Below are 21,661 nucleotides of genomic sequence, written 5' to 3'. Positions count from 1 at the left end.
TCCACTATCCTACCACCCTAACATAGCAATTCTATTACGTATGCAATTTTTGCATATTACCCTCTGAGTATATACCTATTTTTGTAGCATGCTTGTAGACAATCATAGTATGTGTGCTATTTTGTTTCAACAGGCGCCATCTTAATAACAATAATTCCTTGTTTTTGTGTAGTGAATTTAGTGTTTCAGTATGCCTTAACATCTATTATCTCATTTGAGACCCACAGCAATCCTGTGAGATATGTAGGGCAGGTGTTATTATCCCCATTTGACAAGCACTCTTCACTCTGAGGCAGTCTCCATGGCAACGTAGGCCTAGTGGCCAAGAAGCCTGCAGTAGATTTTCATGGCATCATGAGCTAAAATGGCTTCCTCCTTTTCCCTCCTCCTCCCACTCCTAATGTTTTTTTTTTAAACATCTTTATTGAGATACAGTTCACGTCCCATATAATTTACCCATGTGAAGTATATAATTCAGTGGCTTTTAGTACATTCACAGGTATGTGCAAACTATCACGTCAATTCTAGAAGATTTTTCTCATCCCCCAAACAACCCCATACCCTTTAGCTATCACTTCCCTATTCCCCCTGTTCCCCCAAGTCCTAGGCAACCACTAATCTACTTTCTCTATAGATTTCCCTATATTAATTAACATTTCCTGTTAATGGCATCATATCATATGTAGTCTTTTGCAACCTGACTTTTTTTACTTAGTATAATGTTTTCCAGATTTATCCATATTGTAGCATGTATCATTGCTTCCTTTCTTTTTATGGTCTAATAATATTCCACTGTATTGATATACCACATTTTGGTTATCCATTCACAAGTTGATGGACATTTGGGTTGTTTCCACCTCTTGGCTGTTATCAGTAATGCTGCTATAAACATTTGTGTTCAAGTTTCTATGTGGACATATGTTTTCATTTCCTTTGAGTATATACCTATGATTGGAAGTACTGGGTCATATGGTAACTACGTTTAACCTTTTGATGAACTGCCAATTTTCCAAAGTGACTGCACCGTTTTACATTCGCACTGGAAGTATCTGAGTGTGCCAGTCTCTCCACATCCTTGCCAACTCCCGTTATTATCCGACTTTTTAATTCTAGCCATCCTAGTAGGTATGAAGTGGTTTCTCATTGTGGTTTTGATTTGCATTTCCCTGACTCCTAAACTCCTCAAGGTTTTGATCACTGGCCTCATCCAAAGGCAATGGGAGAAAAATCCAAAATATATTTATTGGAAGTTTCTTCCAGCTTCTGAGTCTAGGCCGTCTGTACCTCCTGCCGTTAGTGGCTTGCAGTAGAGCGTTTGATTCGGGAGGTTGGGGTAAGGCTTTGAGAACACCTTTTTGCCTACACTGTACCTGTCCTAAGACATCTGCCAGCCCTCACTGGTACCCAGACAGTTTTGAGGGAGAAGGCTTTATTAATCTATGGTGATGTCTGTTGGCCAGTTTAAATGAAAGGCACATTTGGATCCCAGCACCGCTCGGGTGGGTTAGAGCCAGCCTTTCCTGTTGTTGGGGCCCTTTAACCTCCTGGTGCCCTGTCCTTTGGCTTGGGGGCATATGCGCTTCCCCTTAAGACCTACCTCCTGACCCCCCTCTAAATGTGTCTCATTCCTTCTCCTCTCTCTTGTCTCCAGTTTCCTTCCTTTCCCCTCCCCGAATATAGCAATTAACTAGCTGGGAAAATCCCTTTCCCTCCTCGTGCCACAGTCTCTCCTCTTCCACCTGGATGTGATAGTAACTTAGTTGCCTCTCAGGGTTAACATGAGGATGGTATGAAATAATGGGTGTGAACGCGCCCTGAGAGGGCCTCACCCAGAGCACACTGACACTCAGCAGAAAGCAGTCTCGTGGCCAGCCCTCCACTCCGGAGCTGCTAGCCCTTCGGATGTAAAAGGCTGCCTTGGCTAAGTGGCCTTTTCTTACCTCCCAGTCACATGGGCTTGTTCCTCCCCTGGGGCCTCAGTGCACAAGAGCATCCAGAGGCAGCATATGGGGGACCATCACACACACACGTCTGTCTTCATTTAGGCAGTTGGTGGCTGAATGCTCTTTGCAGAACCAGGAGGTCAGGAGGGCTACGACCAGCACATCAAGCCTCCCCTTCGGCAGGATGATGATGACTTCTGCCACTGCCCAAACTCGGAAAATAAACCCTGCCGGCAGTGACCATAAGAACCCTCATTCCTTTCCAGCCTGACTCCAGGCTGAGCCCACAGGGCAGTGTACTTTCAGAACATGGAGCGGCCAGGACATTCATGTAGAAGCAGCTGATGGAAGGTCCTAGGTCCTTGACAGGGCAGCAGGCAGGGAGGCAGGAGGCACTTGGGTGTCATGTACAGGAGATGCTCAATCACATGTGTGGGGAAAAGCAGCCACCAGGATTATTGAAAACGGTGAGAGAAGTGGGTTTAGGGGGAAGGAGGGGCAATAGATAAACTCCCTCTGCCAAGGTGCTTTTGGCCAAGTTCCAAAGGTCAGTTTGCATAAACTGCTTGTCCTGTGCTAACCTGCTTTTGGTCGAAGCCCCCTACCAGTCAGGGGATGTTTAGTGTCCCCCGGAAAGTGGGCAGCATCCGCTGACTGACAGTTTCCAGGTAGCACTGGATTGCACCTGTCTGTTCTACCCCAGCCCCTGTGTCTGAGAGCTCCCTCACCAGGAAGCTGCCCAAGTCAGCAGCGTTAGTCAACTGTCCTTGAGCCCCATGTTAGTTTTCTGGGCTTCAGTGGTATTTTTGGAGTTCACTGTCTTTAATCTGTGTAGTTGAGTGAAATTGGCTCATAGTTCAGTTGAGTTAAAATGTCCAGCAGGCTCCATGGCTACCCACCCCACTGGGGCTCGCTTCCTGAGCTCTTCCTTCTGAAAAAGCTGTGGCAATGACCGCAGGGTGTACGCATCAGCCAGCCCTGGTCCTGTCCCCAGGTGATAATGGATCCTCATTGTGGGAGCTGGCCTCCCTCCGACTGGGAGTGTGATGTTGCAATAACTTGGAGTTTTGACTTTTGTTCCCTGGGGACTCTTTGCAAAGAGACAAAGACTAGAAATAAAAGAAAACCAGAGCGGAAATTTCAAGAAACCCACTTCTCAGTCAATTTCCTAATTTCTCATTAACCAAGTGGCCCAATAGAAAGCAGTTATTAGAACATTTTTATCTGATCCTCACATTCTCAGCCTCCCTAGATGGGCAGCTTTCAGAAATCAACCCAACCCACTACCTGCTCTGGGTGGGTGTGTGTGTGTGTGGGTGTGTGTGTGTGTGTGTGTGTGTGTGTGTATTCAAATCTTTTATTACCAGTCAGAGCACTTGCTGCTCTATTTTCCAAAGCCAAAACCCATTTGGTTTGGTGTTTCCGTTTCCAGGATCTGAAACCACTCTATGCTAACCGGTGCCACTATGTGCCCAAGACATCCCAGAAGGAAGCTGAGGAGGTAAGAGCCAGAAGGAGGCTGCACGTCTTACCTTTGGGGAAAGTCTCCTGTTCTGCCTGGAACCCCCTTTCTTTTACTCTTTTTCCCGGGCCTACAGCTTGCTACAAGGTATGTTTAGTTGATTTGTTCAGTGGGTCAGAGCACAGTGCTAATGGGGCCACGGTCATAGGTTAGAGCCTCATGAGGCCTAATCAGATTTACTTTGTTCTGTGGCCACAGGCTGCCCCTCTGACCCCAGCAGGCAGCCTCTCAGTGTGTGGCTTTGATCCCGAGAGGGACAGATGAAGAGTACAGAGGCCACAGGGTAGGTCCCTCCCCCATGTCTGTGGATGATGGTTCAGCTGCCTGGACTTGATGTCCAGCTGGAAGAAAAGTGGGAGCCCCACCAAGGCAGCAGGCCTGGACCGGGGAGGCAGAGTCTGAGTCCCACACGTGGGAGGGGTCAGGAAGCCAAACGAGGGTCACTGAGAAGCCTGGTCCACTTTGAGGCTCTGGGGAGGCCTGGGCTGGCGGCCTGGCCCCTGTCATGACATGCCTGGAGGCCAGTCTGATGATGCTTGAGTGGACACGTGAGGGTGTGTCTCTCCTGCCCTGCACGGCTCTCCTTGGGTTCCTTGTTGCCTCACACAGAAGCAGAGGCAGTGGGCGGTGAGGTAAAGCTTGGTTCCAGGTCACTTTTGGAGAGCTTTCATTTCAGCTCACAATCACCTCTCTCCAATCCAGACAGCCCTTTAATATAAAACTCTACCATGTGCTTCTAGCAACCTCGACCATTTGGTTCTCTATTAACTTCAAATTGAAAGTCAATGCGCCCCCCCCCCCCGAGAATAGTTAGAAAAATGGTAAACTTGTGACTGTTAGAAAAAAGTGGCGGGCTTCCCTGGTGGTGCAGTGGTTGAGAATCTGCCTGCCAATGCAGGGGACACGGGTTCGAGCCCTGGTCTGGGAATATCCCACATGCCGCGGAGCAACTAGGCCTGTGAGCCACAACTACTGAGCCTGTGCGTCTGGAGCCTGTGCTCCGCAACAAGAGAGGCCGCGATAGTGAGAGGCCCGCGCACCGCGATGAAGAGTGGCCCCCGCTCGCCGCAACTAGAGAAAGCCCTCGCACAGAAACGAAGACCCAACACAGCCAAAAATAAATAAATTAATTAATTAATTTTAAAAAAACTTCAAAAAAAAGAAACAGGCCTTAAAAAAAAAAAAAAAAAGAAAAAGGTGGCAAGTGGATATAAAATGGTGACTGCATTGCATAACTTCAGGGGAAGCTGTTTTCCTTAACATACAGTGTGAACAGTGCCATCCACTTGCCCCATTTTCCTTACCCAGTCACTAGTTTACCATTTTTCTAACTATTCTCGGGTTAGAATGGAGTAGAAAGATGTGTGTGCCAACAGCTTATCAGAAAGGCATGAGCTTTTGGATGAAGGACCCAATATAGAAAAAAGTGCGTGTTTACCACCAATATTCTCTATAACACAGTGAAACAAATTTACAAGCACTTCATTGCATCCACATGGGGCGGGGGAGAGCCTGGAAGATTTCTCACAAATAAGAGATGATAAATGGAAGTTAATTTTTACATCTTTTTTGCAAACTCGAGATGTGTAAAATGTCATTGCTGTTCTCTGGATTTCATCGTGTTCGCATTCTTGTGTTAACTTGGTGACTGTAAAAATGTTAATAATGACTTCCATAGGTTCACTTGTAACCCTGGTCCCCCTAACCCTATTTTTCCTATATAAGGTCATAAGTTCCTCAACCAAAAATTCTCCTTCCGCGAGGGTTATGAGGAACCTTACCCAGGCAGCTCGAGAGGTACTATTGTACTTCAGAGTGCATGTGATGGCCCCTCTGTCTTCCTTCCCATCTGGTCCCCTTTTCCCCATACCCTGATTTCCCGCCCCTTGTATCCTCATTTCCTACCATCCATTTGTTCTTCTGTCCGTCCTTCCATCCGTCCTTCCTCCTCTCCATCTCCACCCTTCAGGGATGGGGCCCTGAGGGCTGTGGCTGAGGCTGCACGTGAGCCCAGCTCCCCAGTGACTTGCCTCACACATGAGTTCAGCCAGCCACCTGCCCAGCCCCATCCTGCCCGTGCATTGGTGTGTTCATTTCACAGCCATCCTTACCGTCTCCATCAGTCACTAACTCACAGTGCCAATCCCAGAGGGTCCCGCCTCCCATCCAGTGCCAGCTCACCTCCTCACTGTGGTGTGTCCCCAGGTGAACTGCCCTCACCTCAGCCGTGGATTCTGCACACCTCGCATCCGGGGCAACACCTGCTTCTGCTGTGACCTCTACAACTGTGGCAAGTGAGTGCTGAGCCCCTGATGGTTTGACCACAGTGGGCACGAGCAGGGCTAGGGTCGGGGAAGGGCGCACGGTAGGGATCAGAGAAATAGAAGACATTGGTCTTCAAAGGATTTCAGCTGACATGCATTACTTGCCTTCTCTGTGCCAGGCATCATGCTAGGTGCTGTCAAGTATCTGATCTCATTTAATTCTTACCTATGATGTATGTAGAATTATTATCCCCATTTTACAGATGATAAGACTGAGGCTCAGAGGAAACAGACAGGTAGTTCAAGGTGACACAGAGTTCGAAAATGGTAGAGGTTGGGTTCATACTCAGTTCTGTCTAAGTCCAAGTTCAACAAATAGCCTGACTCTGTTCCAGACGCTAGAGATTCAGCAGCAAACAAAACAAAATTCCTTGCCCTCACAGAACTTAGATTTTGGTGCTAGTTCTGCTACAACCACTCTGGCGCTCTGCCCTTCAATTGTTAAAACATCATTTATTCTCTTTCAAGACATATTTAGGTGCCAGGAATACAGAGAGTCCTGCGGAGAAACTCGCAGACTAGCAGGGATGACCGACCTGTGAGCCATTGATTACAGCCTAGTGTGAGAAGTGCTGTGCGGATCTGGGGATGTACCGGAGACCCTCTCTATGCAAATGACTGGAAGTCAGAGTCGCTGGGGGCAAAGAGGGGGGGCGTGTCAAGGAGGAGGGGATGTGGGAGCTGAGACTTAAAGGATAAGGAGGGAGTTAGGAAACAAACCCAAGTGGGGTGGAGGTGGGCAGGGTCTTCCCAGAAGTTGTGGGGGAGGTGAGGGCAGAGCGCTGGTCACAGATCAGATCACGGAGGGCTCACTGGCCATAGGAATGCCTCTGGACTTGACCCTGTGAGCAACTGGGAGCCATTGAAGGGTATAGCGTGGAAGATGGATTTGAGTGGTTAGAGACTGGAGGCTACTAGGGGGCCACTGCAAGAGTCCAGGCCAAAGGGAACAGAGCCTAGATTAAGTTGGTTTGGGGATGGTGGAAAGCAAGGAGTACTTTTAAGAGCAATTTAGAAGGTGGAATAGACAGGAATGCGTGAGCAGGTGATGCAGAGCATAAGTGAATGGCCCTGTACGCGGGGTCTGTCTGCCAGTGCCTGCCATGCACGTGTTTTCTTTCAGCTCTCAGTGCAGGGGTGCTGGGGAGGGGGAGGGCGGAAGGGAGGGAGGAGTTGGCAGAAGGGGCCCGGATGGAGCTAGGTAGGTCCAGAGGGGTCAGCTGGGTGCACCCCTCCTCACTCACACTCCCTACTCATGGTTTTGGGGGGCCAGTTTCTCCGGTTTGAGGATTAAAGACCTGACAGACCAGAGGCAGTGGGGTGGGGGGAGGAAAAGGGGGGACTCACGCCAGCCCTTTTACTTTCTTTGCTAGCACCGGTCTCATTTCGGTCTCATTTCGTTAAAAGGTTTGGCGGTGGAGGAAGAGAAACTTAAAGACTCAAATGAGGTTTCGGGATTATCTGGGAGATTCAATTATTCATGTTGTAATAATAACTAACACTTGTAAAGGACTTCCCTCCTTAGTGGTGATGGAGAGCTGGCTATAATTGTACTCCCTGAGCCGATCCTTCCAAAAATGATCAAAGGAATGTAAAATAGGTCCTAGGGGAATTGGGGTTAGTTTGCTATCTTTCCTCTTGCCTTCCCGTGTCCATCCCCCTCCCCCTGCTCAGTCCTCCCCTCTGTTTCCCCTCCCCTCCTTTTGACACCCTGTCCTCTGGCTAGCTCTCCTCTCCCCTCTCCTTTCCCTTTCCGTTCTGAGATCCCAGGAGGAGAGAGGAGGCCCGCTGAGAGGGCTGAGAAGTGATTCCTTATGGGCACACCTTTCTCTCCACAATTAGGTATGTTTCTGAAAAAGGTCTGAATAAACTAAATCCTACTTTAAATTCCATTTAGCTGAGCCTTTAGGTGAATTTTTTTTTAAGTGGAGACTCAGGCCCAATTTATCTTCCTGTCAATCTGAACTTCATAATAACTGACTTTCTTAAAGCAAGTCATGCCAGGATCGTCTTCAAGGCCCTAAAGGAATTCTATGAGGAGCTCTGCTAAACTCTGGGCTCCCTAAAGGCAGCGAACACAACTTCATCTTATCTGTATCCTCAGGCCCCGGCACAGGACCGGGCTTGAATGAAAGACCTGATGACAAGGGAGTGACATGTGTTGAAAAGGATCAAAAAGAGGAACACCCTTTTCCCCAGGAAAATAAACTATTGGACCAGACAACTAAGAGGGTTCATGGGGACACTGCTCCTAACAACCTTTGAGCTGGAAATGCTGTTCACCTACCTGATGCCTGGGGACCAGCCTCAGGCGGTGATCGAGGCCTTGCCCAGGTCTGTAGCATTGAGATTCCAAGGGCAAAGCCACTAGAAAACCACTTACTGAGCTTTTCATCAGGAAACAGTCCCATGCGGTCAGAAAGCAAGGCCACGAGACTTAAGAGGTGATGATCCTACAATAGAAGGAAAAGAGTTTCCTTGACCCGAGACTTTTTCCAGCCAGCTCGAAGGAGACCTAATCTCCAGGCCTAAATATAGCTAGCTGCAAGCATTCTGAGGCTCGGAGACTTTAATTTTGCCGAATGCGTATTTTTTTTCCTCACACGAAGCCTATTTTTAATCAATTGCCAGCTCCTCTAGTCCATTTCCTGGAAAGGAGGCCAAGAAAAAAAAAAAAGTGGGAACAAAAACATCAGGCAGTCATTTGTATAGCGCTACGGAAACAGAGTTTCTGCTGTCCCCTCGAAGCCACAGACCTTCTTTGACGTCAGGGGCAGCGAGGTTTTAATACCAAACATAGATGATTCCATTTCATCCTGTGCAGGAAGGTGGTTTCTCTAGGACGCAGCTCTGCAGCAGCTGCCTTTCAGCCTTCACTCAGCTTTGGAGACGTCAAGTCAATATCACTGGTTTTCGGTGTGTAACCTAAAGGAAGCGAAAGGAAATGGGGGTGGTTTGTGAACTGCTGCAGCTGGTGATGAATAAAATGAAAGATGATAGCTCACTTTCATCCATTCCTCCCTTTGCCAAACTTTTATTGAGCTCCTACTGTGTGCCAGGGACTGTTCTAGAAGAATAGATATCCTTAAAATAACATTTTGCCCTTAAGGAACTCAATTTACCAGGGGGATTATGGGGAGGGGGGTTTAGACCGATACACAGAATACACGCAGTGAGAGAAAGATGCACAGAGGCTGCCCATAGCCGCTGCCTGCCCACCAAGAGTTGGTGAATAGTTCCAGGCCCTTATCGAAGAGCAGAAAGGTGCCCTTTGGCTTTATCCAAGATCTGTTGCCTCCTACTCTGTTGAATGTGGACTGAAACACAGAGAGGTTATCTATTTCTCCAGGCACACCCAGCAAGTTGGGAGCAAGGGGGTAAAAGCCCGCACTGGGTAATCAATCTTATGATCAATGCAATGATCCGTCTTTGAACTCAGTTACTCATTCACCAAGTATCTATTGATGACCCATAACGTTTCTACCACCCAGCTAGGAGGCAGTGAGGGAGACACAAAAGAAGTGTAAGAGATGACCTTGGCCCTCCAGAGGTTAGAATTTAGACGGAGCCATCGTGTCCATCTTGGCCTTGGTTGTAGCTTTAGCACCCGGCACGGTACTCAGCACTGGGTAGGCTCTCAGTAAATATCAGATGAAATGAATAGCTGAATTATTGACATATGCAACGTGCCAAACTAAGAACAGACTGAGGCTGTGGGAGTCCAGGTACAAAGCTAATGAATGGGCGCTGGAGTCCTTGAAGAATGAGACGTGTGTGTTGAAGCTTTGTGCAGCGGGAGAGATCAGGACAGGCAGAGAACAGAAGGCAGTACCTCCCACGCAGGGGGAGAAATCTGAGCAAAGGTCTGGAATAAGTACCCAGCATGGCCAGTTTGGTGCTTCTGAGGATTCCAGCCTGGCTGGAATGTGGATTCCACTTTGGAGTTGGATTATGGCAGACTGAGGAATTGGGATACTTTTTCCTGAAGGTAATGGGTAGCCAGGGAAGGGTTTTGATTAAATGAATGACTTTTAGTTTTACAAATGTGTTAGGAAGCTGAACCAGGCAGTGATGGGGTCTGGCAGGAGGGCCCTGCAGTCACGGAGGCTTGAGGGTGGGAGCAGTGAGAATCCAAAAGATGGACTATCAGACGAAGCTCTGCCCAGAGACTGAACCAAATGGAATCGTGAATCTCAAACAGAAACAAACCACATTAATTCGCTAAACCCTGAACCAGATCTAGTATTAATGTTCTTTTGCTTCATGGTTCAGTAAAAAAACATTTTAGTAGCTGCTGAACCCGCTCAAACTGAAACCAAACATACATTCTCTACAATTAGTGAATACTTTTAAATGAACTACTAACCTAGCCCCATGCTGTGGTCTGTGCTTTTTAAGCGTCACTGCCTTTAAGAACACGATTCAAAGGTTTGAATCATTTTGCCAGAGGCTGGCTCTTAAAAGGGAAAAAACACAGCTACATGTTTTGGGGGGGCCCCTTACAATGTGCTAGAGTACTGCTTCCGTGCATTTGCTCATGAAATCCCCCGGGCTCAGAGAAGTTAAGAAAGTTGCTCAAGGTCAGACAGCAAATAAATGACAGAGCCAGGGTTCAAATGCAGTCTGATTCCAGAGTCTGCTCTGCTGTACCACCCATCTGTATGTGCTACCAGCCCACCCTCGGTGTTTTAGGACATAAGCAAAGATACCTGGGGAGAAGTCAGAAGCTGATTCTCAAGCCTCCCCTGCACCCCTACAACCCCACACTCGCCCTTATACACAGGCCTGCCTTTTTCAGGGGAGAGTTCTTGTACAGCGGTGCCTTTTTGAGCAGTAAGTAATCTGTGTGTCCTCCCTGCCCCATCCCCAGGCTCGAGTACCATGCCAGCTAATAGGAGACACTCAATGTATGCTTCCAGGTGGTGTCCAGCTATGTTCCTGAAAAACCTGAAATCCAGCTGAAATTCTGATGAATTGACACACTGTTAAAATTCCACTATGAAAGCTTACTATTTAAAACAGCGGGTCTCAAATATCAATGAGCTCGTTAACACAGATTCCAGAGCCTCACCCCAAGAGATTCTGCTAGATTTAGTAGGACTGTGGCTGGGCCTCAGAATCTGCATGTTTAACCATCTCTTTCTCAAAGATGCATGCACACACAGACACACAGAGACTCCCACAGGCACACACAACTAACACACTGACACAGGCAGGCACATAGACACACAAACAGATTTTGACGCAGGCTGTCCTGTAACCACACTGATTTCAATTCCTTAAAGAAGCACTGGTTTTAAAGAATTCTAAGATAATTCATCTGTAAAGTTTAAAAGTCTTCTGTGAATAATCTCTCCCTGATTCATTTTGGAGGTTAACATTTAATTTTTTTTTCTTTTTCATTTTCTGTATTCTTTTAGCAGGGGAGTCACACATAACTACCCTGATGCCAGGGGGTTTGGTTCTAAGTTTAATTGTAAGAATCATAGTGTTTAAGATTCATTATTGATTCCAGTGGCCAAGTTGTAAACTAGTTTGCAACATCCAGGAAGACAGGAGCTTCCATTTAATTAATTTAACCAGTATTCATGTAGCACCAACTATGTGTCCAGCACAGCAATGAACAAAACAAACCAAGTCCCTAACCTCATGGAGCTCACATTCAAGTTAGGGAGACAGACAGTAATGAAGCACACACATTAGTAAGGAGTAAGTGCTGCAGAGGATTTAGGGAAGGGAAATTAGCTTGGGCTGCCATAACAAAATACCATAGACTGGTTGGCTTAAACAACAAATCTTTATTTTCTCATAATTCTGGAGGCTGGAAGTCTGAGATCAGGCACCAGCATTGTCAGGTTCTGGTGAGGGCTCTCTTTCTGGCTTGCTGATGGCCACCTTGTTGTGTCCTCACGTGGTCTTTCCTCAGTGTGTGCATGCGTGTGGAGAGTTCTCTCTTCCTCTTTTTGTAAAGCCACCAATCCTATCAGATTAGGGCCCCACCCTTATGATCTCATCTAACCTTAATTACCTCCTAAGAGCCCTTCTCCAAATACAGTCACCTTGGGAGTTAGGGCTTCAATATATGAATTTTGGAAGGGAACACAATTCAGTTCATGGCAAGTAGTGGGCTAGAGAGTGACCAGGCTGGGTGGGGGTGGGGATGTCTTTGGACAGAGTGGTCAGGGAAGGCCTCTCTGAGGAGGTGATATTCAGATTTTGTGCAGGAATTCAGCTTTAGTACTTTATTGGGATGTTGTTTTTCGTTTGTTGGTGTTTTGTTTTGTTTTGAGAGAGGAAACACTGAAATCTTCGAAGCCTGAATTCAGATCCCAGCTCTACCGCTTACGACTTGAGGAAATTCCTAACGTCTCTGTGCTTCAGTTTCTTCATCTGTGAAACGGGAATGGTGGTAGTACTTACCTCATACAATATTGTAAGGATTTGCAGCACAGCCTAATAGAACTTTCTGCGATGATGGAAATGCTGTAATCTGCTCTGTCCAGTACAGTAACCAGCCACTAGTGTGGCCCTTAAACGTGTGGCTGCTGAGCACTTAACATGTGCCTGGTGAGACTGAAGAACTGAATTTTTTACTTAATTTTAATAGTCACCTGTTGACTAGAAGCCGCCATATTAGCACAGATGTAATGAATTCACGTCTGTAAAATGCTTAGCCCCGTGCTGGGCACATAGCAGGTGTCAATGATTGCCATCTAGGATTAGCATTAGCTGATGGTAACAAGTGTTTCTCTGGCAGGTAGGAGGGTTTTTGGGGATAAACGGTAATCACACTTTGATTGATTATCGTATCTTGCTCCCCGAGTGCACTGTTGGCTACGATGTCCCTTACGATAGCTCCCCACCTGCCCACCTGTCTTTTCACTGAGCCGCATGGTAGCCAAAGCCCTAGAGGGACAGCCTGCCCCCTGGAGACTGACTGGATGTGCTTCTCCCCGTCCAGCCGGGTGGAGATCACCGGTGGCTACTACGAGTACATTGACGTCAGCAGCTGCCAGGATATCATCCACCTCTACCACCTGCTCTGGTCCGCCACCATCCTCAACATCGTCGGCCTCTTCCTGGGCATCATCACTGCCGCTGTCCTGGGGGGCTTTAAGGACATGGTAAGGAAGGAAGTGACTTCCCATCCCACAGAGGCCCCTCCTCCTGTCAGGGCTGGGGCGAGGCTAGGCGGTTGGGGGCAATGGGGACCCACGCTTTGAAGGGAGGAACAGAAAGCCTTGGTTCAAGAATGTAGCTGCCTTTGGGACTTCCCTGGCGGTCCAGTGGTTAGGACTCCGTGTTTCCACTGCAGGGGGCGCGGGTTCGATCCCTGGTTGGGGAACTAAGGTCCCACATGCCATGCAGTGGGGCCAAAAAAAAAAAATGTAGCTGGTTTCAAACATCTCAAGTCGAAGGAGCCAGGTGATGCCATCAGCCTGCAGACATTTCTTGTTAACGTGAGTTGCCTGTGTTTTTGAGGCACATTCTGGGGGTGGGTGGGGTTCATGCTAGCTATGTAAACATAGCCTTAATTACCACCCCCCACTCCCTCCACACACACACACTTTTAGTAGAAACCTTTTTGGGGGTATTTCTATTAACAGACTTTGGGAGAGCTGGAAGCAAAGACGTTTTTAGCTACAGGTAAGAGTACTGCTCGTCTCCCCCTCCCCAGGAATTTCCTCCTGGAGTTTCTCCAGAAAGAGCCTCAGGACTCTTTCTGCATGTGAAGGCCCAGCCCTAGGCTAAACTGCTGGTCAGGTCTTGTCCTCAACCTTAACCTCACTCTCAGTCTCCCTGCGTCCCCTGTGCTCCCTTTCAACTCTTTTCCATATTCGTGTGTATGTCTGCAAAGGCACCCTAGGACTCAGCGCCCAGTAGGTGCTCCATAATAGTGGGGTCCTTCCTTCTTTTGCTTTTAAAGCATTTCAAAGCATTTATTTGCTTATGTAATAAACCTTGATCCCTAATTATGGAGATAATAATAGCTTTAGAGCTATGGTTCTCAACCTGGCTTCAGATTAGAATGGAATCACCTGAGGTGCTCTAAAAAATCCGGCTGCCCGGACCGCTCCTCCAGAGATGCCAATTTGATTGGTCTAAATTGAAGCCCAGGCGTCAATACTTTTTTAAAAGCCCCCCAGGTGACTCCAACTGTGGCCATGGTTGAGTATGGCTGCTTTAAAGAAATGTCCCACCCATGTCTAGGGAATTATTTTGTGCCTAAAAAGGGTTTTCCTTTGACCCCAGAAATGAGGCAGATAACCCCTAGGCCTTTGGCTGTTTCTGTCCCATTTGGGGAGTCACTGAGGAACAGGAAGCTGAAAGGCAGCCTGTAGTTTGGCCCTGGACCGTCAAAAGGATGAGTAATGGAAAGTGAAAGGTGCGGTGGGACCAGGGAAGAGAAAAAACTCCGCAGTTTTGGGCAACAAGTCCCCAGTAGAACCGGGCTAACTGGAAGTATTGAGTGTTCCTGCTGGTGACCCTGCTGCCCAGCCCGACTGTCCCTCTCTCACACACGCATTTCTCATTCCCGGGCCCCTCCTCCCGCCCGGGAAAGCACAAGCTTGGGGGAATCATCAAGGTAGGGGGGCCCCTTGGAGGGAGAAGGCTGTCCTGTAAGTTCGGGCCTGACGGAGCATTGGGGTGAGAAAGCTTCAGAAAAGCTGTTTCTGGGTTGGAGCTTCTTTGGAGAAAAGAATGCCCTTTGTTCTTGGAGACTTTCCCCAGGGGGCAGGTGAAAGCAGAGGCCTTGTGTAGAATCTGAGCCGCTCGGGCTGGAAGAGAAGCGTCTGGTTGGGGCTGGCGAGTTGAGATGGGACATCAGGATGAGTGTTAAGGCTTCTCTGAATTATCCCTCGAGCTCTCGGACATGGACAGCTGAGCGCCCTGATGTACAAATGGAGTGGCTGGTGGCCACTTGGTAGGCTCTGTGGGGCTCCTGCAAGGACCTTTGTCAAAACTCAATTGACCATTGATGTTTAGGTTTATTTCTGAACTCTTTTTAATTGTTGAAGTATAGTTGACTTACAATAGCATATTAGTTTCAGGTGTACAGTCTGCACTGTTAATTTCACTGTGACCTTGATCTCTAGGGGAATAGGGGCTTGTTGACAGTCTGTCCTGAGAGGTGCCAGTAATGGCCCCTTTACTCTCCGTAAAGGGCTTTTGTACAATTTCTTTCTCCGCTCCTCACCACCACTAGTACCTCGTGAAGTAAATATTACTCCCCCCATTAACAGATGAGGAAACAGGCCAACAGAGGTCAAGTTACCTGCCCAGGGCTAAATAGCAGAGCTGGGAGTGGAGCCCAGGTGTGTTAGATGCCAGAGCCTTTGCTCCTTCTGCTTCATCCCAGCTGCCCCTAACGAGCATTCGGCTGGCCCTTTCTGGTTCTACAAGTGTTTTAACAGACATGACCTCCTTTGTTTAGTTGCCTTCATTAAAAAAATTAAAAGCAAGTTGTTTCCAACTGTTGGGAGCTTCTCTGAGAGGAAAGGAGGAGGGCGAGGGAAGACCTGAGCGTCATCAAATGCCAGGCCTGGGAACCCAATCAAGGGCCAGTGGGGAAAACGAAAGATGAAGGCAAAGAGCAGGGGCAGAAGATTTGATTCGTGACGGGAGAGAACAAGCGGGGGTTATAAGACGGGGGCACCAAGGAGGAACCATTGTTTCCATCACTTTATTAAAATGAGGCACATGGTGTGGAAAATCCTGGAGCATCAACCAGGTAGGCCTACATAAAATCCTCGGCCCGGGTCCAGATGTGCTTGGTGACTCTTGGCGTGCCTCCGCCTTGAGTAGGATGCCTTGGGGGCTGCAGGGAGGCCCAGGGGTGCTGGCTGATGAAAGGCATTCCTGAGTAGTGAGGCCAGGAGCCAATAGCTGTGAGCTGGCAGCCTTCAAAGAGATCAGCTCAGAGCATCGTTTCCAGAGTTGTGGGAACCTGAAAGGAAAAAAGACGTCTTCTTTCCCTGACCAGAGGGGCTTGGTGAAAAGGGTGTTGAACAAATGTTTGATGACCAAAGTGTTTGCTGCCCAAAGATATAAGAATTTGAGGTGAATCTTTAAAAGGTGATTATATCTTGCCATTTTCTCCTACTTGGTGTCTCTGGTTTAGAGTAAAGTGGGGAGAAGTCAAAGCGGCCTTCTTTCCAAAGTCCGCAATTGTTGTCTCAGAAGAGACTCAGTGTTGTCCAGGAGAGACGGCTTTGACCATTTCCCGTGCTACCTAGTAACTGTTTCACTGGAGCTCAGAATGCTACTGGTCAAAAATGGGGGTCTCATAACTTAAGCCCCAGAATTATTGGTACAGAAATACACGCACTCCTATATGCACACACAAGTAGAGATGGAGCCCAGATTTATTGGAAAATCAGAATTACTGATTTAAAACATAACCGACCATGGGACTTCCCTGGTGGTCTAGTGGGTAAGACTCCATGCTCCCAATACAGGGGGCCTGGGTTCGATCCCTGGTCAGGGAACTAGATCCCACATGCATGCTGCAACTAAGAAGCCCACTTGCCACAAGTAAAGATCCTGCATGCTGCAACAAAGGATCCCGCATGCCGCAACTAAGACCAGAAGCAGCCAAAATAAATAAATATTAAAAAAAACAACAACCATAAGCAGACCATTATTTGGGGCCATCCCTTTTGCTTCTTCCCTGCCTGACTCCTGACTTCACCCCCCTTCACTCCCTCAACCTCTCTTGGTGCCCTGTCCATTTTCTCTACGTCCTCTACACTTCTCTTCTGTGGCTTTCTTGTGCTTATTTAATCTTCCTCCTGTGTTTATTTCTCTATAATAGTCAACTTCCTTTCAAAGATTGTCCTGGACCCCCAGCCTCGCTGCACACACAAAACCTTTTCTAGATAGAGTTTACATTGCATGATTGCTTCTCTATGGTTAGGCTTAGTTTATTTGCATAGAAGAACTGGTTTCGTTTTGCAAGAGCTGGAGGGTGTGTTTTTAACTGACACAAGGCCAACGGAACATGGTTTCTGGGACTTCCTCAGGGATGACATTTCTTTTTGGAATCCTTGTGGAGAGGTAAGGGCATTTCTGAGCACTCTTCTGTAACGCGAGCCAGCCCTTGGAATGGTCAAGATCTAAGTTCTCTCCCACACAAGAGAGAGGCTGAGAAACATTTCTCTGGTTGTCTGTGAGCAGCATCATAATGACTGAGGCTTGTAGCTCTTCAAACCTCCTAGAGATGTAAACAGTAACCCACTCCAAGGAAGAGAGCAACAGACTGTGTTGAAACTTGCTATAAGGGAGTTTCCTCTGCCAACATCCCACCATGGTTGCCTGTGACATTGCCAAAGCCTGCCCACACATTTTCATCACTTGAGAGGAAGCTTCTGCTCTCCGTTAATGCCAAGTAGATACGTACCAGAAAGAAGACACATTGATTTTACAGACAGCTGTTGATTATCCACATGAATGGAGGGGGTGTCAATGACATGGATGATGGAAAGAACATTTACCCACACCTTGACCCATGTGGCACTCATAAGGTACAGAGCACAGTCCTGCTTGGGAACTAATGAGCAGTGGTGGCTTCCTTGAGCAGTGTTTTGGCCTTGTTGAAATCTGCAACCCCATCCTGGATAAGATTAGCTTTAACCCTTGAAGGGCTACACACGACACCATGTTATAAAAATGGTATTAAATTCTTTCTGCATTGCTTTGTTTTCCCAAAAAGGGTGGAATCTGCAAGAATCCTTACAACTTTTACAAACCCTTTGTGATCGATCACATTTCTGTCACAGCAATAGCAATAGCCTTGTCCGTTTGACATTTTGTATTTGGGGTCTCAATTTCTTCTTTTTCTTTTTTGCTTTTGAAAATCATACAAATGATTTCAACTTTTTTATAGGTTTGAATTTTTCAAAATAATAAGTTGCGGGGAAATGACACAAGTAATACATGTTAGTTGCGAAAGCCTTGGCTATATAATTGAAAGTGAAGAGTCCTCATTTACTTCCTAGTACCGCTGCCCTCCCCAGAGATAACCATAGTTAACAGTCTGTTGTGAATCTTTCCAGATTAATTTCATTGACAAACACACATATGTGTATAATTGTTTGAGTCTTTATTTTTTACATAAACTGGGATTATGCTACATTAATGTAACATGGTGGCTTTTTAAAAAGATTTTATTTTTTTAGAGCAGTTTTAGGTTCACAGCAAAATTGAGAGGAAGATAGATTTCCCACGTACCCCTTCCCCACACGTGCGCGGCCTCCCCCATTACCCACAGCCCCCACCAGAGGGGTACATTTGTTACCAAGGATGAAGCTATATCACCACATCAGAATCACCCAAAGTTCATAGTCTACCTTAGGGTTCTCTTTTTTTTTTTTAATTATTTATTTGTTTATGGCTGTGCTGGGTCTTCGTTTCTGTGCGAGGGCTTTCTCTAGTTGCGGCAAGTGGGGGCCACTCTTCATCGCGGTGCGCGGGCCTCTCACTATCGCGGCCTCTCTTGTTGCGGAGCACAGGCTCCAGACGCGCAGGCTCAGTAATTGTGGCTCACAGGCCTAGTAATTGTGTGCTCCACGGCATGTGGGATCCTCCCAGACCAGGGCTCGAACCCGCGTCCCCTGCACTGGCAGGCAGATTCTCAACCACTGCGCCACAGGGAAGCCCCGCTCTTTTTTATTTTTAAATAAATTTATTTATTTATTTATTTTTGGCTGCGTTGGGTCTTCGTTGCTGCGTGCAGGCTTTCTCTAGTTGTGGCAAGCGGGGGCTACTCTTCATTGCAGTGCGCGGGCTTCTCATTGCGGTGGCTTCTCTTGCTGTGGAGCACGGGCTCTAGGCGCACGGGCTTCAGTAGTTGTGGCGCGTGGGCTTCAGTACTTGTGGCACGCGGGCTCTAGAGCGCAGGCTCAGTAGCTGTGGCGCATGGGCTTAGTTGCTCCGCGGCATGCAGGATCCTCCCGGACCAGGGCTCGAACCCGTGTCCCCTGCATTGACAGGCGGATTCTCAACCACTACGCCACCAGGGAAGCCCCAGGGTTCACTCTTGCTGTCGTAATTCTATGGGTTTGGACAAATGTATAATGACATGTATCCATCATTATGGTGGCAAACAGTATTTTCACTGTCCTAAAAGTACTCTGGGCTCTGCCTATTCATCCCTCTCCCCAACCCCAACCCCAACCCCTGGCAACCACTAATCTTTTTATTGTCTCCATAGTTTTGCCAATGGCTTGTTTTTGTTTCTTTAATTTAACAATATATCCTGGACAACTTCCCTGTCACTAAATATAGGTGCACATCATTGTTTATCAATAGCTCCATAGTATTCTGTAGTACAAATGTACATGGTTTATTTAACCATTCTCCTAGTGATGAACGTTTATGTTGTTTCTAATTTATGTTTTTCTGCAGAACCCAACTCTCCCAGCACTGAACTGTTCTGTTGAAAATGCCCATCCGACTGTTTCTTACTACGCTCGTCCTCAAGTGGCATCCTATAATACCTACTACCATAGCCCTCCTCACCTGCCACCTTATTCTGCTTATGACTTTCAGGTATGTTTTGAGAGAAAAAGAACTCTCTATTACCCTTGCTCTCGCTCATGCTGTCTCGTTCTCTCCCTAATTATGGACCCTTTCTAATATATATGACGTAGCCAGGCTCTCTATCCCTGAGGGCCTTTAGCAGCCTGTGGGTACCAGGGACTAGCTTAAGGACTGCATAGGCAGGCAATGATGGGAGAGATGGGGAGGGTGGGAAAGACACAAGAGGAGAAGAAACAGAATGAGGGAAGAAAAGGGGAGAGGAGATAGGATCCAGGTGTCCCAAGTTGCCTTGACCTACACCGAGGTACTCATGAGTATGTCACCACGGACCCCTGTCCAACAGGGGCCTTTTCCATTTCTCTGCCACCGGGAGAGGCCTGCCTAGTCCTGCTCCTTAGCACAAGGGCATTCTGAGCCACACAAGGGTTTGAATCAAATCTGTAATGAGGAAGAAGTCCCTTCTTTTCCTCCAGACTTCCTAACTGGGACTCTGCAGAGAAAATATTTTTTATACACCCTCCTCCCCTTTTTTGCCTTGTTATCACGTGGGTCAGAAATAAGTGTTACCAAATTTGCCCTTTACCATTTTCCTTTTGAGCTAAGACTAAGCACAGAAGAACAGAACCCAAAAGGCACATAATTAAAAGGAATTCATTGTATGCAGAGCACTGAACTAGACACTTCAGGAAAACAAACGGAACAGTCTTTTAGGCATTTACAGTGACCCTAAACCCTGGACCACAGAAGGATGGGATTACACTCGAATCTGGTTAATTCAAAGTTTGGGGACCAAGGAAATGCCTTTGAAAGGAGGGAAGCTCATAATGAATTTACTTCTATTGACCACGAGCCCTGAATGCTCCAAGGGGACATAAAAGCATGACTGTTTGGGGGTGGTTCCAATTAACCAGCCAGTTTAGAAAAACAGAGCCCTTGGGCAACCTAATTTCCACTTCAGATTAACAAAATAATTGAAACTGAAAACCCCCCTATTTAGTTGAATAAAGTGTACTTTGGTTTGGTTTACATACTGTACGGGGAGGTCTAGGACTCTATATGGCAATAGGAATACGTATCTATAGTGTGAAGATGGATTTGTTTGCTGTCATAAAATACAGCACCAGCACAAGGAGGCATCCATTAAAGCTTGGGAAAAGATGTTAGAACTTGTTTTAAAGCCTACTGTATTCACGGGTAGACAAATCAGGGAACTTGTTCCCCAAATAGGTAATATAGACCGGAAAACACAAATATGTTCTAAAAAGGCATAGATAATTGCAGTAGTGACAGAGGCAAAGGAGTCCTTTAAAAGAATGCAGGGATGTTGAACCTAGCACAGGAGGGTCACCATTCTTTGGGGACGCCCATAATAAAAAGTCATCCTGGGGCAGAGGGGCCATGCGTGGCTCCCAAGAGGCTGCTTCCATTTTTTTTTATATCGAAGTAAATTATATTGACTATATTGATTTTAGGACTTTTCACTTTATAACGAACCCCTGAAGTAGTAACAATAACCTCCTTGGTGATGGCTGCTGCAAACTCTAAGATAGGAAGCCCCTGTTTAGGGGATGGGGCCATCTCTCTGTCCATCATTCCTCATTCAAACACTACCCCAGGCATGAAAACAAGATTGCCAATGCCAGTGGTGGCCCAGGCTGTTGGTTTCAGTTCAGTCAGTGTTGACTCTGTGTTCCCATGTGCCAGGAACTGGGCCAGGAGCTATGGATGGAGAGATTGAATGAGACATAGGCCCTGCATTAAGAGACCAGTCTAGGGACCTGAAGGGGACTGGTCAGGGGACAGCAGTGGGGACAAAACAGTAAGTAGACTATTACCCAGAGTGCTATGGAAACCCAGACACAGGGTACCTAACTCAGAGAAGGGATCCAAATCTAGCCACCTAACCCAAACCTACACCGTGGGCTCAAAGCAGGCACTTCAGGGATTTGTGGAAGCCTCTGCTTTTTAATGACAGCTCCTATTCAATGAGCACCTACTATGTACCAAGCATTGTGCTAAGTGCTTTACAGTTATCTCATTTTTGTCGTTTGAGGGAAATACTCTTGTCATTGCCATTTTTAAGTTGAGATGACTGAGTCATGGAGGAAGTAAGTAACCTCTCCACAGTCACAGAGATGGTAAGTGGAGGACAAGAATATGTATCCAAGTCTGTCTGATGCCAGAGATTGGCTTGAGGGATTCTTTGGAGAAGCTGTAAGTATGAGTATAGCATTGATCTTTTCCCCAGTTAATTTTAGGATATTTACACATTCTACTGGTTTAAATTATGGGCTTCCTAATCATGACTCGGAAAGGGTCTCTTTACTCTC

The 21,661-nt window shown here is 47.1% G+C and overlaps 1 protein-coding gene across 2 annotated transcripts in view; it reads left to right on the top strand.

Moving 5' to 3' along the window:
• The window catches only part of TMEM255A (transmembrane protein 255A), a 47,991-nt gene that overhangs the window by 19,662 nt on the left and 6,668 nt on the right, over positions 1-21,661 (top strand). The window contains exons 5-9 of one of the 2 annotated variants that reach the window (XM_082377436.1): positions 3,376-3,444; positions 5,191-5,262; positions 5,671-5,759; positions 12,751-12,913; positions 19,197-19,340. In XM_082377436.1, the coding sequence (XP_082233562.1) occupies positions 3,376-3,444; positions 5,191-5,262; positions 5,671-5,759; positions 12,751-12,913; positions 19,197-19,340 (537 nt within the window). The remainder of the gene's footprint in view (positions 1-3,375; positions 3,445-5,190; positions 5,263-5,670; positions 5,760-12,750; positions 12,914-19,196; positions 19,341-21,661) is intronic. The other variant, XM_082377437.1, reaches the window with a different exon arrangement.

This window comes from Balaenoptera borealis, assembly GCF_965194805.1.
Source record: "Balaenoptera borealis genome assembly, chromosome: X".
In the NCBI taxonomy this organism is placed as follows: Eukaryota; Metazoa; Chordata; class Mammalia; order Artiodactyla; family Balaenopteridae; genus Balaenoptera; species Balaenoptera borealis.
The sequence above is the reverse complement of the archived record's forward strand: the minus strand, read 5'-3'. Positions and strand labels throughout refer to the sequence as shown.